Below are 19,724 nucleotides of genomic sequence, written 5' to 3'. Positions count from 1 at the left end.
TTTAATAATATGATTAACTAATTTGAACTCATGGACAAATTCTCGTAGACAAGTTATAAAAATGAAATTTGTGGACTTAAGTCTATGACTTCCTTAATAACTTGTCCATCAGATCTTGTCCACGAAAATCACTCTCTTTCATACAAGGGATTTTTCGTCTTTTAATCACATGTGAACAGTAAAAATGTGGCAATTTTAGAAAGATGAAGTAAATATAGCATTTCCCAAAAAAAAATTTAAAAATGTGGCATATTTGGCAAAAATCCCTATTTTTGAAGCTGAAAATAGTAGAGTTTGTTGGTTGTAGTTGACCCTTTTTGTTTTTTTTTCCTGCACAATTATGTTTCGTCTCTCTTCTCTTGCTATATTACCAGCCATGGAAGCTAATATAATGTATAGGAACCATAGAAGATGTTTTAAGGTATATATAAAGAATCTTATTAAAAAATCTAAATAAATTCAAACAGGTGTCTAAGTTAGATCATAATACTCCGTACCATCATTGGGTGAGTCCGTAGGAGAGTTTGATGTTTTTGGTTCTTTTTTCTCGGCTGCTAGAATGTAGTTCCGTTTATCTCTTGCTGTCTTGAGAATCATATTATCTGCAAATGTTGAACTTGTAAGAAACTTGTAATAGTCAGAGTTTTATGAGAAAAAGTAATACTTGAAGTAAATATGATGTAAGAAATACGAATACTCTACATAACTGGACGTTTGAAAGTTAAAAGTTTGGGATTCAAGTGAATATGGAATTCAATTAAGTGATACTAACTATGTCTTTGTTCAAAATAACTATTGTTGCATACCACATAAAATCATATATTAATTAAACCAAACCTAAAAAACAAAATAGCAAATATTATAGAGAAAAACTTATGATAAAAGAGGCTGAGACGTTGGCTCCAACTATTAATCTTCAATGAGAGATGATGTTCATAATATAGGAAGGATATATATGCAGTACTAATATCCCAAAAAAAAATTCAATAATGAAGACACTTCTTATAAACATAATAGCATATGCTTATTTTTTTTTTTTAGAAAAAAATACGGATGAGAGAAAAGACGACGAAAAGAGCGATTTTCAGGCAGTTATTTTTCCTCCTCTTTCACGATCTCTGGGCGACGGTTTGTCACGTATTTTCCAGGGTTTTGGCCAGTATCTACTCCACCACTTCGGCGGTTATCTCCACATTGATCCCCCTAAATCAGTGTGTTGCAACTGTAGCGGTTATAAGAGGTTTTCTATATAAACGCAGGCATGTTTGTGTTGTTTCTTCAATTCGTAATCACGAAATCCAATCTACTCTGCTTTATCCCTTTTGTTATTACCAAATACGTTTACAAATGGCCGATAATCTGAGGCGAGCAGTCCAAGATATCAATTTGGGGGCGGAAGAGGAACCAATTGCAATTCCAGCAGAGGTGGTTGCTCGAGCAGTGGAAGAAAATCGTTTCATCCTCATGGGCCGACCAGTGATGCCTCGACGACAGAACCTACGTGCAATCATTTCATCAATGCCACGGGTCTGGGGTCAAATTGGACTTGTCCATGGGAGAATCATGGCTGACAACCAATTCCAATTCATCTTTCCTTCTGAAGAATCCATTGAGAATGTGCTTCGTCGAGGTCCTTGGGCGTTCAATGACCAAATGCTGATACTCCAACGGTGGACTCCTCTTCAAAACCCACCTTTACTACCATTCATCCTTTTTTGGATCCAAATCCGAGGAATCCCGTTTCAGGTCCTCAACCAGGAAGTCATTGCTATTGTGGGGTGTGCTTTAGGAAATCTCATGGAAATAGATTATGATGTGGAGGCAGCGGCAAGAGTGGAGTTTGTCCAAATTCGTGTCAATTGGAACATTGAGCACCCACTACGGTTCCAACGCAATTTTCAGTTTCAAGCAGGTATCAATACTCTAATCCGTTTTCGTTATGAAAGACTTCGAGTGTTCTGTGAAGTCTGTGGTATGCTCACTCATGATTCAGGAGCATGCCTAATTCAGAATGGGGGTGGAGAAGGTTTGGCTGATTCTGATGATGAAAATGATGTTGAACCCTACGTTATGGGTCCTGAGAATCAAGGTGTGCAGATTAGAGAGATTAATGAAGATGCTGAAGCGGAATTTGCTGAGGAAATAGGTTTGGCTAATGATCAACCTATAGTGGAGGAAGACAATCAACTTGAAGATATTGATCCGAATCATGATGCTTTGGTTGGAATCGTGGGTTAGGAGGAAGACAATGCGACCAACCACAGTTTCCAAAGAGAAATGGAAATTCAGAGGATCATGCCAAGACCAGAGATCATGGAAGCAAGAATGGATGCACAAGACACCAGAGTTAAAGACAAAGGTAAGAGAAAGCTTGACGAGTATCTGAAGCAATATGTAGACGGTACATCTGGTAATGATTCTATTAGTGAGAAGGACGATAGTCACAGCTCTCATATAGAGAACACCAAGTGTAGAGGCGCGGTGGGCCCTAAACCATGATTACAGCATGTTGGAACTGTCAGGGTCTGGGCGTAGACCCTACAGGTCGACGCCTTAAGGAGATATCTCGCCAATATCTCCCGAACATGATATGCCTACTAGAAACAAAGCAAGGTGACATCAAGATAAAAGAGGTTACTGATGATTTAGGTTATCTTAGCTTTGTAACAGTTCCACCACAAGGTATGAGTGGTGGAATTGCGATCCTTTGTAAGAACTCTGTTTCAGTTTCGGTTATCTCCTTTTCAGCACATCTTGTAGATACGCATGTTGTTTTTAATGGAATTTCTTTCTACTGTTCGTTCGTGTATGGGTATCCAGAATCAAGTATGAGATATATACTTTGGGAACAGCTAGAAGATCTTGCTGACACAAGAAATGCACCTTGGTTTTTGATGGGTGACTTTAATGAGATTACGAGCAATGATGAGAAATATGGAGGACCTCAGAGACCAGAAAGCTCATTTACAGACTTCAGACACATGATAAATGTATGCGATCTACAAGACATAAGAGCCAAGGGTAATAGATTCTCATGGACTGGAAAAAGACATACGCATAACGTCTGGTGCTGTTTGGATCAAGCTATGGCTAATAGTAAATGGTTAGCTCTATTTCCCTCGGCTCAAGTAGAATTTTTACCGTTTGAAGCTTCAGATCATCGAACTTTAGTCGCAAGTATATTTCCTCTGGTGAGTCAATGATCACATATTTTTCAGTATGATAGTCGTATGTTTCAACGTGAGGGGTTTAAGGAAAAGATTGTGGATGCCTGGAAAAAAGATGAGAGATCAAACAATCTCTGTGATAAGATACAACACTGCAGACGCCATATGGCACAATGGAAGAGGGAGAACTGGTTAAATGCTTCAGTAAAGATAAGAATCTTGAAAAAAAACTAGATCAAGCTATTACTGCTGGAAAGTCTCCTCAGGAAATTAACACCATCAAATCAGAGTTGAATACTGCTTACGGTGAGGAGGAACACTATTGGAGGATTAAAAGTAGAAACAGTTGGATGAAGTTGGGAGATCGACATACAAAATTCTTCTATGCTACAGCTAAGCAAAGAGTGGCAAGAAACCGGTTAACTGCAATTGAGGATAACAATGGCCTGATTCAAAGTGGTGATGATAATATTGGTGCAGTTGCAGAAGACTACTTTAAGGACCTTTTCCGATCAACAAGAGATGTAAATGTTGATTATACGGATGTCTTCTCTGGGTTTGAGGCTAAAGTTACCATTGAGATGAATAGAGATCTACAAAGAAGGGTAACAGAAGAAGAAATCAAAGATGCAGTTTTTGAGATTGGTCCAAATAAAGCACCTGGGCTGGATGGTATTACAGCTGCATTCTACCAACAGTTTTGGACAGACTTTAAAGATGACATCATTGCAGAGGTCAACTATTTCTTTGAGGAAGGCTCTCTGAGAGGTACCATGAATCATACTAACATTTGTCTAATACCAAAGATAACTAGTCCTAAATCTATGAGTGATTTTAGGCCCATTTCATTATGCAATGTAAGCTACAAAATTATTTCAAAGATTCTGATCAATAGATTGAAGGTGCATCTAGATTCGATTATATCTGAGACTCAAGCAGCTTTTATTCCTTGGAGAAACATTATGGATAATGTGATTATAGCTCATGAGATGCTTCATTCTTTGAAAAAAAAGAAAATGATGGGCTAATTGCTATATAACTGTGAAGACTGATATCTCAAAACCATATGATCGCATGGAGTGGCAGTTTATACGAGACACAATGCAACACATGGGGTTTGGGGCCAACTAGATTAATTGGGTAATGCAATGTGTGGAATCAGTACAACTCTCGGTGTTGATCAATGGTGTTCCTAAAGGACTGATCAATCCTGAACATGGAATCAGACAAGGAGATCCGTTATCCCCATATATATTTATCCTTTGTTCAGAAGTTTTGAGTCATCTGTTACAGAAAGCTGAAAAAGAGAACAAGTTGAAAGGAATGAAGATATGCACTACAGGACCTACGATTAATCATTTGTTATTTGCTGATGATGCATTGTTTTTCTGCCATGCTTACCCAAAATCCTGCTCAACAATCATGAAGATTTTGTCAGATTATGAAAGAGTTTCTGGACAAGCAGTCAATCTCAATAAATCGGCAATTACTTTTGGCTCAAGAGTTCATCAGCATGTTAAGACCAGACTTCGCAGAATCCTAAATATTCACAATGATGGTGGTTGCGGTAAGTATTTAGGACTACCGGAGCAGATTGGAGGAAAGAAAAAAAGATGTTTTCAACTATGTGGTGGAGCAGGTTAAAAAGAGAACCAATGGGTGGTCTCATCGATATTTATCATCAGCAGGAAAAGAAATTCTGCTAAAAACAGTAGCCATGGCGATGTCGGTCTATACAATGAATGTGTTCAAATTGCCAAAAGGGGTCTATGAGGAATTAAACAGTGTCTTGGCTAAATATTGGTGGAGCAAAAAGGGAGGACAAAGATCGATTCATTGGTTTTCATGGGAGAGATTAAGCATACCGAAGCAGGAAGGTGGCCTTGGATTTAGAGATTTGGAAAATTTTCAATCTGGCTTTACTAGGGAAACAAGTATGGAGAATTCTTCAAGCCCCAACTAGCCTAGTATCGAGATTTTTAAAAGCAAGGTACTTCCCTGATAATCATTTATTCGATGCTGGAAATGGCAATAAGTCGTCTTTTATTTGGAAGTCACTATTGGAAGGTCGTGATCTTCTGAAGAAAGGTATGCGATTCTTAATTGGAAACGGTCAGATTACAAGCATTTTATCAGATCCTTGGCTTCCAACGAATCCACCAAGAGCACCACGCTGTAAAGAAGGTATAGAAACAGAGTTTCGGTATGTAAGTGAGTTAATGCTTGATGACCAACCTCTACGTTGGAATATGGAGTTGATAGAAGAATTATTTGTAGAAGAAGATAAAGTACTGATACAACAGCTGAAGTTGAGCCCTACAGAGTGCTCTGATTTGTTAGGTTGGCATTATACTGATTCGGGATTCTACACAGTAAAGTCAGGTTATTGGTTAGCTTATAACATCTCAAATGAACGACAGAGGGTACAGAACATTCCTGGCTCCCAGAACATAAAGAACAATATCTGGAAGATAAACACATCACCAAAAATCCAGCATTTTCTTTGGCGAATAATCTCAAATTCACTGTCCATTGGACCCATTCTTGTGCATTGGCGGATAACAAGCTCAGCTTTATGTCAAAGATGCCAACAAAGTGATGAAACAACAGAACATCTATTCTTTGAATGTCAGCATGTGCAAGAACTATGGAGACGAAATGGATATCTAAACCAGGTTTTATGCTCCCCTATCACTTCGCTTAAAGCAAAATTTCAAGAAATTTTTGATTGTTATAATGATCAATCTCTTACATTACTTGAGCGACACATGCCTCTGTGGCTTTTATGGAGAATATGGAAAAGCAGAAATCTTCTGATATTTCAGCATAAAACCTTCACATGGTAACAAGACCTGATTATGGCTGCAGATGAGGCTAGAGAATAGATTGATATCTGGATAGAGTCGCTATTTAATCCGCAGGAAGAAGAAACTAGAAGAAGAAACAACACAACAAGATTACAATGGAAACGCCCACCAGAGAATTATGTTAAGTGCAACTACGACTCCAGTTTCACACAAAATGGTGATAATAGACAATCAGCTTGGATAATCATAGATGAGAGAGGATTCTATCTAACAGCAAGATAGAGCATACAAACATATGTGTCAACGGTTTTAGAGGCAGAACTCCAATGCCTAATTTCAGCAATGCAACAAATGTGGACTGCGGGTTACCAAAATGTGATTTTCGAAGGTGACAACAAAATGGTGGAAAGATTGGTTAATAATGAGATCAAGAACTTCAGAGTACACAACTGGATAAGAGAAGTTCATTACTGGAAGGAAAAATTTCAACATGCAACATTTCAATAGACAAGGAGAAACAATAATAAAGCAGCAGATTGTTTAGCCAAAATGCCTATTTTAAATTCTGCACAATCTGTTATTCATCAATAGGTTCCTTCATGTATTGTAACTTTCCTTCATGAGGATCACTCTTTTTCAATATAAATGAAAGGAAGGTGTTAAAAAAAAAATAGCATATGCTTCGTATATATCGAAATAAGCTAAAATAATCTTAGTTGAATACTAAAAATTATTTTTACAAAATTATAAGATTTGAAAACTGTCATAACTGTAGCTAAGATCATATTATAAATCCATTTTTTTACTCATTATAAATCCATTATTTAATTGAAAAGTAATTGTTGCACTAATCTTGATAACAATTCATTTTTTATTGTCATAACAGTTACATAAACTATATAAGAGTTACAAAAATGCAATAATTAAATATTAATATTTTTTATTATTTATTATTTTTAAAATTACCATTAAATATTTATTGCAATGCTATAAATACTATGGAGGTGACATAAATGTCAACATAAACATAAATATATAATTGCAATTAATTAAAATTTAGTGCCTTAAAACATGGGTATGATTATAAATATAAGAGTTACAAAATATTTGATAGAATACGTAAGTTAATAAAATATGTGAGAAAATTAATAAAAGGAAGAAATTATTTTGAATAAAGAACTGATTTTTTGTTTTAAATTTTTTAAAAAAATTCAAATTTACTAAAAATATAATTATATGACAGGAAATTCAAGCATCAAATTATAATTCTAAATATACATTTCATTTTTAAAAAAAAAAAATATGATTCAGCTATTTATTTATATATTTATAAAGTCTATATATTAAAATATAAGGTAGCTTTTATAATTTGAATAAAATTGTAAAATAATTTAATAATCATATTTTGTGAATTACTATTGGACAATATGATACAACATCTTCAGATAAAATTCAACATTTTATAATGTATTACTTTGAATCAAATTGTTTTTCTTTAAAAAGAAACCAAAAATAAAGGAGACATGGCATAAACGTGACAGTCTCTGAAAACAAGTTTTTAGTGGTTCTCTACTTTATTATATTAAGATACTCCTTCTGTTTTTTTTTAGTTGTCATTCTAGAGTAAAAATTTTTGTTTTCCAATACTTGTCGTTTTAGGTTTCCAATGCATATGTTTGGTAAAAATACTAATTTTATCCTAATTCTTTTAATGCTTTGACCAATAAAAATATTAGAAAATATATTAAAGAATAGGTATAATAGAATATTGATCTATTTTCTTAATTTGTGTGCAAAGCTCTAAAACGACAAGTAAAAAACTGGAATGAATACTGTTTAATTGGATAAAAAGTATATTGTGAAATTATAGAATGTATATTGTAAGAATTTTGGTAATTGGAATAGTTGAAGTTTGAGTTAAAGAAAAAAACTAGCGATCAACTATGCACATAAGTAAACGGATTAGCGTCTAAGCTTTGAAAGCTGCATGTAGCTATAAAAAAATTCACCACTTATTTTCTATTTTTTTCTTCGACTCAGCCATTATTAAATCCGCCGGTTAAGCTACAAAACAAAATATTTTAGTTTTATTTAAACATCATATGTCATACTATGCAATTTAAGTATTAAACAAGTAGCAGTCAAAAATTCATGGTTTCAATTTTCATTGATTTTTGCAACAGGATATTCAAATTCAACAATACTCTTCAAAAATAAGAAAACTAAGAGGGCAAAACTGTATTCAGTGGCAGAGCTAGGAATTACTCTTATAAGGGTCAATATTTTCTATAATAACCAAAACCTATAATTTTTTTTTTTTGTGGGGGTCAATAAACATATTTGTAACTATTTTATGGGGGTCATTATGTATATTTTTGCATGATTTTTTTCTGATTTTTCTTCTAAAAATACAAGTTTTTTTTTGTAAATCCATAGGGGTCAATTGACCCCATGCTAACACACTGCCTCCGCCTCTGACTGTATTTCCAGTCTCAAATAAATGCTTAAATCTGTAATCACGGACAAAAAGTCCTTACCAGACAATACTCTTCAAAAAAAAAATTATCTCATAATTAACTCTAAAATCTAAGGTATTGTGTTCTTTTTCTTTTCCTTTTTTTTGGATCAAAAGGTATTGTGTTTTTCTTTAACAATTAGTTTATATCCTTAGATTTTATTTAATTTTTTGGTACACGTGAACATGTGGTCATGTGGGCATAATGCACATAAATCTACAATGATGCAGAGACCAGAATGAAAGACGCAGCAAATACTTAATCTGAAAACTCCAAATCATACGTCCCCTTCCTGGGAGATCCTATTTTTTTGTTTTTGAACAACCCTGGGAGATCCTATAAACACAAAAAAAAAAAGTCCAAATCATAAAATTTATTGAGCCATAATATATAGATGAGATACAAGTACAATTTTGATTGACACAATATCAACCACTCAACTAGCCATATTGTAGTGTCTTAAACAATACCATTTTCACTACTTCCTCGTCAGTCCATATTTTGGTGCTACTTCGTGTTTTTTTATCAATTCGGAATATCTCTATTAATTTGGGACCTTCAAATACCAACTTTTGAAAAATTATGCTCAGCTTAAAAAAAAAAAAACAACCTTTCAATAAATAAAAAAACTGCAATACAGCTCCTAAAAATAATTCTTGTATATTAATTAACGGAATACAAAACTCGAAACATACGATAAAAAAATTCAATCCCTAATTATGTTCAAAATTTTACAACTTGATAAACTTGTGATGTTTTGCACTAGAAAAACAACAATACAAATTGTATTATTGTGCCATTTTAGTCAATTATAAAATGACGAGTTAAATGTTTCGTTATCAGTGTACAATGTATTATTTTCCAAGTATGATTTTGTTCAGGTTGACTGACACTTTATAGTTTTCGGCCATTGAGTTGGCCCATATTGTTAAAGCATAAAGGCCTTCCTCTCATCTCAATTCTCTTTAATAAGTCAGAGACCACTCTTTTTGTTAGTAAAATATAGAGACCTTACTCTCATTGCAACGATTGGTCTTCCAGTACTCTTTCATTTAGATCTTTGCGAAATTGGTTTGGTTAGAGAGAATGGAGAGGAAGGCGAAAACAACGACACCGTCTTTGGAAGAAGAAGGGAGACCTCTCATCGGAGGCGTTTTATGCGTGAAAAGCATACAAGACATGAAGAGATTCGAGGAAACAGAGGACTGCTTCATCCTCGATTTCAATCCTTTTGATTCGTTCGACGTTAAAAGACTCAACTTTTCTAGTGATAAAGATCTCGCCATCATCCATGAGACAGGAAAGGTTCGAGTTTTTGAAATTAGGGTTTTTGATTAATTAGGGTTTAGTTATACGTTTATAATCTTGAAATTGTTATATATATAAAAAAAACTCTTGAGCAGGTTGCTTGTAGAGATTACCCACATCCAAGGCATCTATGCTTGAATTTTCCATTTGGATCGACTTCTAATGCAACTCATTGTGAGATGGTAAGGAAGAAAAAAAAAATAGTGAATTAATTAACTTGTTGCCTAATGTTTTTAAAGTCTCCTATGAAACTCTGTTTTGTCGATTAAATATGGAAATTATTTTAACAGTGTAGAGTTCAACAATATTATTATGCAGTGTTACTGTTACGTGTGCGATAAGCCTGCTCCTTGTGCTCAGTGGAAGTCTTCGCATTGCAATGCTTCAGCGGACTCTGTGGAGCGGAAGCTGAAGCTACTGACCATTGAAAGTGGGAACTCTTACTATGACTCCGATTCCGATGACTATGAATCCGATTACTAGCTTTGGAAGACTTATGTCTGAACTAATTATCGAGATTGGTAATGTAATCCGAAATGCATTGTTCGAAATGACAATGCCAAATTGTTGCTTCCTGAAGGGGTCCAGTATAATAGACAGCTTCTTTGAAAAGCAGTAAAGTTTCCTAGTCCCAATTTGCGAAACTTCAATATGCATCAGCCTGTAACATATCATTCTATATAGAGTACGTACGGGGCAAGAAGAACGTGATATATGTTGTTTTACATTGATTCATAACAGTTGGTAAAAAGTAAAAACCATAGTTTAAACCATAATTTTAATAAGTCAAGTCACTAATCTAATTGGGCCCTAATAACAGTTAGGCCCATATTATCAAACCACGAAAGGCCTTTATAACTGCTCCATCTAAGACTAACCCTGAAAACGTGTTTGAAGGAAGAAGGGCGACGTTTTGAGTCCCTTCACTCTTCCGTTTCGACCTCTGCGAGTTGTTGTGACTTGTGAGAGAGGAAATGGAGACAAAGGTGGTGGAAGAAGATGACACACCACTCAGAGGCATTTTCTGTTTGAAAACCAGACAAGACATGAAGAGATTCGAAGAAACAGAGGATTGCTTTATCCTCGAGTTCGATCCTTTTGATTCGTTCGACGTTAAAAGACTTACCTTCACCGATGATGATCGTGACAGTGCTGATAAAGATTTAGCTATCATCCATGAGACTGGCCAGGTTTGAGGGTTTTGTTTTGAAATTAAGGGTTTTTAAAAAAAAAATAGGGTTTGTAAAATTTTTGAAAGTTTGATGAAATATCATAATATGATTTCTAACAGGTGGCTTGTAGAGATTATCCACATCCAAGACATTTATGCTTGAAATTTCCTTTTAAATCAACTCTTAAATCAAGCCGTTGTGATTTGGTAATTTTAAAAACACTTTCTTCTTCTTTGTGGTTTTTTTGTTGTTGTCATTTTTAATTAGTTTTGTGTTTGATGTTTGTGTTTGGATTTGTAATCTTACAATGCAGTGTTACTGTTACATCTGCGATAAGACTGCTCCTTGTGCAGAGTGGACCGGTTCGCATTGCAATGCTTATGACTCTGCTTTGTGGAATCCGTTTAGGAGAAAGTGAAGTATGGTTACATTTTAAGAATTAGAGTCTAGAGAGCTCTTTCTTATGACTTTATCAGTTAGGTAGCTTCTTTGTCTATGACTAATTAGACTAACAGATCGATGTAATGACATTTCCTCAGTATGAGATGGTTTTAATGCATTAAAGTTGTTTTGCAAATTTCGAAACGAAACCAGCGGCTTCTTGATAAGTATGGGATGATATTGCTTCCTATTTGCAAGTTTGCAACCTTAAAAGCATTTCAAAGTATAATGAAATGGTACAACAACAAGTTGCATAATATGTTTGTTTCTTCACCTTTTATATATTCGAAGATGAGTCTTCTCATGTTCTTTGTGGGGCAAATTGCTTTGTTCTTTCAATTTAAGCGTAGAAATGCAATAATGGCTGGGTTTGTTTCACTAGATTTGACTCAATGATGGCTTACTAACTCTGATTGTTACATATCTTCTGCAACTTCAAGTGATTAGAAACAGAGAGACTCATGTACTAATGTAATGGGCCTGTTATTGTGGCATTGTGGGACTTGGTTATTCATATAACATTGACTATTGACCTTTTTAAGTACATTCTACTCCTTATCTAAAGAAATGCTGATGTTAACAATTTGAAATATTTTGTATCTGAGAAATCTAGGTGTACATTTTGAAACCAGGAAGTAGGAACACATCCATGAATTGTTCTCCACATAAGCTAGTCGCCCACATGGTTGAGGATTTCAATACGTGCGTGGGCTCGAGTAATCGATTCTCATAAATACTATATATCTATCACTGGTCAGCATGAAGGTGCCAACGCACCGCGACCTTCTACGCATTAAAACCAACTTTAAAAACTATTTTTAGCGATCTTGAATAGTGCCATGTATATGATACTACAATTTACGGTTTGGCTGCGACAATGTAGGAGCTAGAACTTCGAACATTGTATTCCATATTTCCTCTCTAAGTATATATAGTACTAGTACAAATAGCGAGTGTATATAATCTAACATGTCTAGTAGATCTATACGTTCTATCCATTAACTAATAATGCAATTTTTTTTTTCCTTTTTGTTAGTTAGAAAGAATAGATTAAACAAACACAGAATTAGAAATAATTACTTGACCTGTAGTTTACTTGCGGTATGATATATTTGTGAAATTATAAGTTATATATCATTAAAAAATACACAGTGTGGATATAATACTAATGCATAATTACCTGAATAACACCTTGCACTCTTTTTGATAAGTTTATGTTTTCGTTCTATCTTATATGATAGTAATGATATGATATGGTAATAACACGTTTAGTGGAAAACTTGTCTTCAACAAACAACTGTCAGTGGCTGTATCAGTTACAGTTTTTTATGGGTCGTACTAATATTTTAAGGAGTTAGACGTTCAATAAATTTATTTCACAACTCTCATAGTTTTTATGATATCAATAATGATCGTAACTGGTTGCAAACCACCAATAGAGGGATGAGAAACGATGCAATCGAATTCGATTACGCAATAGTAAGATATACTTCTAATTTTTATTGATATATCCTTAAAAAGATTTTTGATTTAAATGGTTTAAAATATATAAGCAGGTAAAGTCGTCTTATGAAGTCTCGCAAGTTGAGATGGGTTGTTGTAAAGATACTGTATTTGTTTTTTTTCCAGGATGAGCTGTAAAGAAAAAAGCTTAGTGTATTGTTTTTTTTTGTGATTTTTTGATAACGAGTGCTTAATATATTGTTGTAGTTTGTGAAGGAAGGTCATACTTAAAAGTTAAAACAGTAGTTAAATATGTTATGTTAAGTTGTATTAATGAATGCATATTAAGATTTTTGGTGACCCACATGCCGGCCAATACCAGGACGCGTTTAGGCAACGTAACAAATCTTGACGAAACCATTCCTTTCCTACAGTGTTCATATCTCGCCTTGCCGAATCACTATTTTTGTTTCTTGTTCCTGTGTTTTTTTCCTCCGTGATATTTAAAAATTAACTGGAAAATGACTTTGAAAGTTACTTTTCTTTCAAATAAGATAAATTAACCATAAGATCCAAACTTGTGTAGTTCAAATGAAAAGTCTTCGAGTTTTTGCATTGCTTAAAACTTATATTTTATACGAACTACGAAATGTGGAAAGCTTTCATTTTCATATATACTAATTAGTCAACTATTTAATCAGGACAAGAGTTTAAAATCTTAGGACATAAAAATATTCAGTATTTTGTTTTAACTTTAAACTTAAGGGTTTCCAAACCGTGAACAGAAGATATATGTAATTATTTTTGTGCAACAAGATACAGTAAAACCTCTATAAATTAATACTCTATAAATTAATAAACACTATAAATTAATAAATTTTGCTGGTCCCAAGTCGGGCCAGTGTAAAAATTAACAATATTCGATAAGATAATAAGATAATAATTTTTTCGAAATTTCCTTATAAAATATGGTCCCAATAATATCATAAATTAATAATTATGTAAATTTATATATATATATATATATATATATTGATATAATAGTGTATGTTTCTCCTAAAGCTCAATTCTATAGAACAATTGTAATGTTGTATTTTCAACCTATAATGATATCTCTAAAATATTTTATAACATGTCATACAAATAATTAAATTTAAAGTTTTAATTATTAGATATGCATCATTTACAATTTGATAATTTGACAGATTATTAAAATAAGAGAATTGATATTAATATTCATAGATTTGAATTTATGTGTCTCATGTGTATAAGTCAATTTGTCTATAATATTTGTAATTTATTGTAAATAGTGCTTTCTAAATATTACAAGTTCAATTCCTAAACCATAAAATTTATAACATCTGAAAGTTTAATCTTATTTTGCTATAGTTGTTCCAATTCATAATTTTTAAAAAAATAAACAATTAAAAATATATCTATAAATTAATAATTATTAATTTACACTATAAAATAATAATTATTAATTTATAGATAAATTAATATCACTATAAATTAATAAAATATCTTAGTCCCAACATTATTAATTTATAGAGGTTTTACTGTATATGTAATTTAAGATCCAAAACTTTCATACAATTTATTTTGTCTCGCTAACGCCATGCACTTTTTCCGTAATTTGCTCCTTTTCATCCATTATATATCTAACCAACTTTGTCTCTCTACCTATCACTTCTCTCTATATATATATAGTCCTCATCCATATAATATTTCGAATTTTCGAATCTATTATAAGTTGTTATATGGTAGCAAGACAAGAAGGCGTTAGTTGTTATAAGTTGTTATCATGTTGACCACAATGTATTTTTTTCTTTCAAACATATCACAAACAACAGATATCAACAATGTTCAGCGAATGATTTGGTACACTTGTGCATGTGTGCATAGTCTTGGTCACTCTTGGATTTACGAATTATCTTGAGTTGTGTATGTTTGTTAAAGAACTAAGATCTTGAGTTATGCTATCAATCTATGATCTTCCCAAATTAAAATTTTCGCACGGTTTTGGATTTTTCAAATTTGAATTATAACAACAAGTGATGGTTTACAACATCCATTACTTCATATATATATGTGCATTTTTTTTTACTCACATGCACCAATGGTTTAAAATCGTTAGTTTCAACTGGTTTGTTTTGAACGTAAATATTTGCGTGAGATGATGATAGAAAAACAATAGTTTAATAATATATCATGTATATATATATTTGTAAGCATAACTAAAAACCATTGAAAAACATTACACACAAGTGTTTCGCAGTCGAATATATATAAGAATAATTCGACTATCAAACGCCTTGATAGACAAGTGAGAAACAGGCTGCTCACCATTAGCCCTCAAGACAATGGTATGTATGCGGGATGTATGGCTATGTGGCTGGCTTCTCGATGAGATCAAGACTCCTACTACAACAACTCTTTCAATCACTTCTCTCTCAGCTCTAAGTTTTGTATAAATTTTAAGTTCAAACTCTCAAACACTAGTTGCACTTGATGTAAAAAAGTATTTTTTCGAATATGTTTACATTTTATTCAAAATATATATATATATATATATAAGAAGACCATAATTTATAGTTTATAAATTGATACAAATTAAAATGCAGATAAACATCATTTGGTATTTTCTTTTTCGCCTACACATACTCATTCAGTTATCAGTATTAAGTCATACAAACTATAGCATATGTACTGGCAATATAGATTTCTTCTTTTTGCTTATCTCAGTTACAAAAGTGATATAGTTGTGAAAGAATAATAATTTTCCTTGACGATTGAAAAAAAAATTGAAGATGAAGATACATAAAAGATCGCGTTTTGTGAAACAAATTATATTCATTACGCTCTTTTGGATTCATTCATTTGATTCAGTAAACGATATCTCCCACAAATGTGTAAGAAAAAAACAAAAAAAAAAGTCAAATAACTCAACACACCGTTTCTTTGTGATTTGTGAAAGCTATTGAATAAAGACTAAATGCTCACAAGATTTCATTTAACAAAAATAGAGATCAGTACAGTTCAGGATCATAAGCTTTGACGACAATGTTAAAATGCTAAATTACATGGAAACAAAATTATTAGTTCTTTTCAAAACCATAAATTATCTCTATATAAAATTAGATACGGATATACAAAGCTCTATGCGGTCAAGATGACGACGAGACACTCGGTAAAAATCTTAGTCGGTTAGGTCATAAAGAGAGACGAAGCAAATATGAAGTCAAAAACTTAGTAATGAGACCAGAAAAAGAAGTAACAAAATCAGAAGTCGACGAGATGAGAAGAGAAATCAGGAATCGTCGACGTGGAAGAAGGTGTTGGAAGAAGAAAACCACCGATCCTTATGGCGTTTCTATCTCCGGTACGCCGTGGAAGAATCCCGGCAGTGAGTTTAGCTAGAGCCGTCGTGTACTCAACTAGTAGCTCAGTTAGAATCACTACTGATATCATTCTTGATTTTTCTCTTTGAAACTTCTAATATTTTTAAAAGAGAAAAAAAAAAAAAAAAAGATCTAGACAAATGAAAACTTGAAGATGAGTAGTGAGAATGTGAGAGACCTCTTTGTCATTTATATAGACCACCATTTTTTATCTTCTTTGGAGACTACCAATACTATAATCTATACATAATCTATTTTTTCGGGTATTATTAAAAATTTCTTAGATCTCAGTTTTATAATCACCCGCTTCTCACGCTCACTGCACATTGCATGTAAAACAACTCAAGTTGGAATTATTAAAGAAAAAAAAAAGGCCCTATAATTGATAATACATATCATTGGGACTTCAGTTTTTTGGCGAAAAAATATTTTGGTTTTTCTTTACCAAACAGATGTATATATATACAGGAGAAGTTATTTGATTAAAACGTATATAGCAGCTGGATTAATCAGAATTTGTTATTTTGCAATCATATAGAAATAGTACGAATATTGAATAACTTTATACATATTTAGTATTTGTGTAGGAGAAACTTTTGCATATAGTACATGCATACCAATAATTCATTTGGATATAAATGGGAATCCATTACATGTAGTTAGTAGTTACATGTATAATAGTACTATATATATAAGACTATATAAATGGACGAAGAGTTACTTTGTATATGCGAAACTTCTCCAATATGTTTTTGTTGGATTACTAACCAACAGAATAAAGACTCTCAACAATCGATATGATTGAACTTATACTAATCAACAAGAGTATATTGTTTTTTTCTTTTTTAGTTGTATAAAGGATTTTTTATTTTCTAGTTGTATAAAGGATATCAAATATTTTGTGTCGACTCTTGTTGAAGGTATACTTGATTAGTAAGTAGTTAATGGCTTATTTAATGGTGTGTGTATAATTTAACACGGTCACATGTTGCCCCAATCTTACATCATCACATTTTAATGAATATATAGGTGTTTTAATCAGCCGAAATTGAGATGAGTTGTCAATGCATTTTTCTAATAATCCATATTTTTATTCTTTGTTAAAAATGAAATATACACCCTCTGTCCCAAGTATTATCATAGCTAACCAAATTTTATACTAGTTTATTTTGTTTTGCAGAAATTCAAAGAGTGGACGTACAAATTTACTACAAAATTTGGTATGTTGAATAACGAAATTAGATATCTTTATAGGGGGGAGATTATCAAATATCAATTAGATCGATATCGAGCGGTTCATGTAAATTTTGATATGATTGCACCACTTTTTCCACCACCTAATTAGTAATACACTAATCAAGTTTTTAATTTATTTTAATTTTTAACTGGAAAACTAAAAGAAAAGCTAACTTTTAGTTTTAATATTAGAGTCTAATACTTATAAAAAATAATTCTAACTTATATAGTAATTTAGTAGATGCTTTTTTCGTTTATTGTAGACACTGAATCAAAATATCAAATGATGCATAATCATAAGATATATTACGTCTTATTGCCAAAATCGTGATCCATGAAATACAGATCGATATAATGGTTTTATCACAAATGTGAGAATGTTGGGAGACTGTTTTTTTCCTATTCAATGAATAAATATGTTATACGACTTGGTTGATCTTATATGACATATTTAAATGAGATATTTTACGCCATCATAAATTCATATATACTCAATTAAAAAATCCAGTTTGTCAGTATTGACAAAGTGTACGTTCACATTTTGTGAATAATGAATATTGGATGTAAAATATATTTTCTATGTTGGAGCTTTGTATGAACTCGAACATAATCAATGAAATAAATTTCAAAGTCACATTCCATATATTTATTCAAAGTCGAATAATAAGTCATACATCAATTTTCACTCTACAGTTTAACAGAGGGTCCTATAATAATAGGTCATATGAGAGTTACAACAATCATTAAACTAAGAATCAACCAATAGTTTTAAAATAATTTACCTAGTAAGGACATAATTGGCTAAATCACCAACACCATGTCACCATCAGATAGTCAATTTAACAAGGACATATATAAACATTCTTTTACTAAATTTACATCGACATGATTGTATAAAAATATTATAAAAATTCCCTCAAGCTTCTAAGTCAGTGTGTGTAAATGCATAGTGTAATGTTACAGAATTCGTTTTGTCCAAATGTTTCTTAAAACTATTTACATTTTGTCCAAATATGAAACTATACGTACGGATAGAAAAATATCGGGAAACAGCAGTTTATGTAGATTTATTGTGTATTTAAGATATACAAATAATAGTAATCTCACTGACATCAATAAATGAATGTAGAGATTATAAAAGTATACGTGTCTACATGTATTTATACATGTTCTATAGAAAGATACGCTGTAGATTTTCTCAACCCCTCTCCAAAAGAATAATGTGGACTTATTAGGCCTTCTTTTCAAGATTTCATTCATAGATTGATTTAATTGACACATCCAACGAGAGTCACGTGATCCGAGAGATTATCGAACGACGTGATTGATTTAGCTTGATTTGAAAGGAATCGGGACGACTTTAATCAGGTCGTATTCTTCATGGCTTTCCCCAAGTATGATTACTTCGAGGTTATTACGAGTGACGATATATTGGCTTCATATGTTTAAAAGCCAATAGCGTATAAAATATTAATCAACTAGAACCAAAATTAGGCCAATGGTTTAAAGTATACAGAGTTGGATCCATGTAGTGGGCCATGTTATAAAATATTGGTAAAATTAGATTTCGGCCATAGAAAAGATTGAGGTCTAGACTCGAACCTCTCGTAATTAACAGCAAAAAGAAGATATTAATCGTCAGTCAACTAACAACGAACCATACATTATCTATCTACTTGTTTAGGTGGGTTGCACTGAAACAACTTTTATCTTTTTCTCTACCTAATCATCATTTACTATTTTATTAGCCACTCTGTTTAAACACCTAGTTATTTGCCTAATTATGGTTCATGAATATGTTATAAAAGCCAATCATATTCCCCATAAATGCATAAGGTTTACAAGTGCATGTTGTTGAGCTCGATCGTCGTATTATGCTTTAACGAAAAAAAAAACCGACAAGTAGCACGACGAGACAGTATTCTTTACGGCTAAATGACTTGGATTTAGCCATTTTAGGTACAAATGTGTCATCACTTATTGTCTTTTGTTTTAGTTGGAATTTTTTAACTAATCTCTTTATATATCTGCTAAATTGTCTCTTCTTTTTGATGATCACCTTTGGATCTTATGCGAGTGTCATGTGACACATTCATCTTTATCTTATCCAAATTTTAGGAAAAAGGCAATTTACAATTTATAAAAATACAAAACAAAACTTTTTTCTGTTACTTAATAGATTGATAGACTAGGTGCTGCTTATGTCTCTGAATATACAAATTATAATTATGAT

General features: G+C 32.5%; 5 protein-coding genes across 5 annotated transcripts; 4 read left to right on the top strand and 1 right to left on the bottom strand.

The window, feature by feature from the left end:
• Window positions 1-1,347: 1,347 nt before the first annotated feature.
• On the top strand, window positions 1,348-2,238 carry LOC147935423 (uncharacterized). The gene has a single exon (XM_087472975.1). It carries the CDS (start codon window positions 1,348-1,350, stop codon window positions 2,236-2,238), a length of 891 nt encoding a protein of 296 aa, XP_087329101.1.
• A 257-nt stretch (window positions 2,239-2,495) lies between these two features.
• LOC147935422 (uncharacterized) lies at window positions 2,496-6,218 on the top strand. The gene is made up of 5 exons (XM_087472974.1): window positions 2,496-3,191; window positions 3,326-3,935; window positions 4,330-4,734; window positions 5,094-6,009; window positions 6,089-6,218. The coding sequence occupies exons 1-5, from the start codon at window positions 2,496-2,498 to the stop codon at window positions 6,216-6,218; spliced, it is 2,757 nt and encodes a 918-aa protein (XP_087329100.1).
• Window positions 6,219-9,492: 3,274 nt separating this feature from the next.
• On the top strand, window positions 9,493-10,439 carry LOC147935421 (RPM1 interacting protein 13-like). The gene is made up of 3 exons (XM_087470872.1): window positions 9,493-9,795; window positions 9,894-9,980; window positions 10,117-10,439. The coding sequence occupies exons 1-3, from the start codon at window positions 9,577-9,579 to the stop codon at window positions 10,279-10,281; spliced, it is 471 nt and encodes a 156-aa protein (XP_087326998.1). The 5' UTR covers window positions 9,493-9,576; the 3' UTR covers window positions 10,282-10,439.
• Window positions 10,440-10,683: 244 nt separating this feature from the next.
• LOC104725936 (RPM1 interacting protein 13-like) lies at window positions 10,684-11,545 on the top strand. The gene is made up of 3 exons (XM_010444688.2): window positions 10,684-10,988; window positions 11,090-11,176; window positions 11,284-11,545. Exons 1-3 carry the CDS (start codon window positions 10,773-10,775, stop codon window positions 11,386-11,388), a joined length of 408 nt encoding a protein of 135 aa, XP_010442990.2. The 5' UTR covers window positions 10,684-10,772; the 3' UTR covers window positions 11,389-11,545.
• Window positions 11,546-15,839: 4,294 nt separating this feature from the next.
• Window positions 15,840-16,414, bottom strand: LOC109127535 (uncharacterized). The gene has a single exon (XM_019232455.2). It carries the CDS (start codon window positions 16,323-16,325, stop codon window positions 16,137-16,139), a length of 189 nt encoding a protein of 62 aa, XP_019088000.2. The 5' UTR covers window positions 16,326-16,414; the 3' UTR covers window positions 15,840-16,136.
• Between the last annotated feature and the right edge of the window lie 3,310 nt (window positions 16,415-19,724).

Source organism: Camelina sativa, chromosome 11 (assembly GCF_030686135.1).
Source record: "Camelina sativa cultivar CO46 ecotype springtype chromosome 11, ASM3068613v1".
In the NCBI taxonomy this organism is placed as follows: Eukaryota; Viridiplantae; Streptophyta; class Magnoliopsida; order Brassicales; family Brassicaceae; genus Camelina; species Camelina sativa.
Note: the sequence above shows the minus strand (reverse complement) of the source record. Positions and strands in the feature narration are given on the sequence as shown.

What these genes read in the sequence shown, in the direction of transcription:
- LOC147935423 (XM_087472975.1), top strand. Translation starts at nt 1,348, where the DNA reads ATGGCCGATAATCTGAGGCGAGCAGTCCAAGATATCAATTTGGGGGCG.
- LOC147935422 (XM_087472974.1), top strand. Translation starts at nt 2,496, where the DNA reads ATGATTACAGCATGTTGGAACTGTCAGGGTCTGGGCGTAGACCCTACA. An exon ending in TCGCAAGTATATTTCCTCTG is followed by an intron (nt 3,192 to 3,325) that starts GTGAGTCAATGA and finishes ACAACACTGCAG; the next exon opens with ACGCCATATGGCACAATGGA. An exon ending in TGAGGAAGGCTCTCTGAGAG is followed by an intron (nt 3,936 to 4,329) that starts GTACCATGAATC and finishes GTGTGGAATCAG; the next exon opens with TACAACTCTCGGTGTTGATC.
- LOC104725936 (XM_010444688.2), top strand. Translation starts at nt 10,773, where the DNA reads ATGGAGACAAAGGTGGTGGAAGAAGATGACACACCACTCAGAGGCATT. An exon ending in TCATCCATGAGACTGGCCAG is followed by an intron (nt 10,989 to 11,089) that starts GTTTGAGGGTTT and finishes GATTTCTAACAG; the next exon opens with GTGGCTTGTAGAGATTATCC. An exon ending in AATCAAGCCGTTGTGATTTG is followed by an intron (nt 11,177 to 11,283) that starts GTAATTTTAAAA and finishes CTTACAATGCAG; the next exon opens with TGTTACTGTTACATCTGCGA.
- LOC109127535 (XM_019232455.2), bottom strand. Translation starts at nt 16,325, where the DNA reads ATGATATCAGTAGTGATTCTAACTGAGCTACTAGTTGAGTACACGACG.
- LOC147935421 (XM_087470872.1), top strand. Translation starts at nt 9,577, where the DNA reads ATGGAGAGGAAGGCGAAAACAACGACACCGTCTTTGGAAGAAGAAGGG. An exon ending in TCATCCATGAGACAGGAAAG is followed by an intron (nt 9,796 to 9,893) that starts GTTCGAGTTTTT and finishes ACTCTTGAGCAG; the next exon opens with GTTGCTTGTAGAGATTACCC. An exon ending in ATGCAACTCATTGTGAGATG is followed by an intron (nt 9,981 to 10,116) that starts GTAAGGAAGAAA and finishes ATTATTATGCAG; the next exon opens with TGTTACTGTTACGTGTGCGA.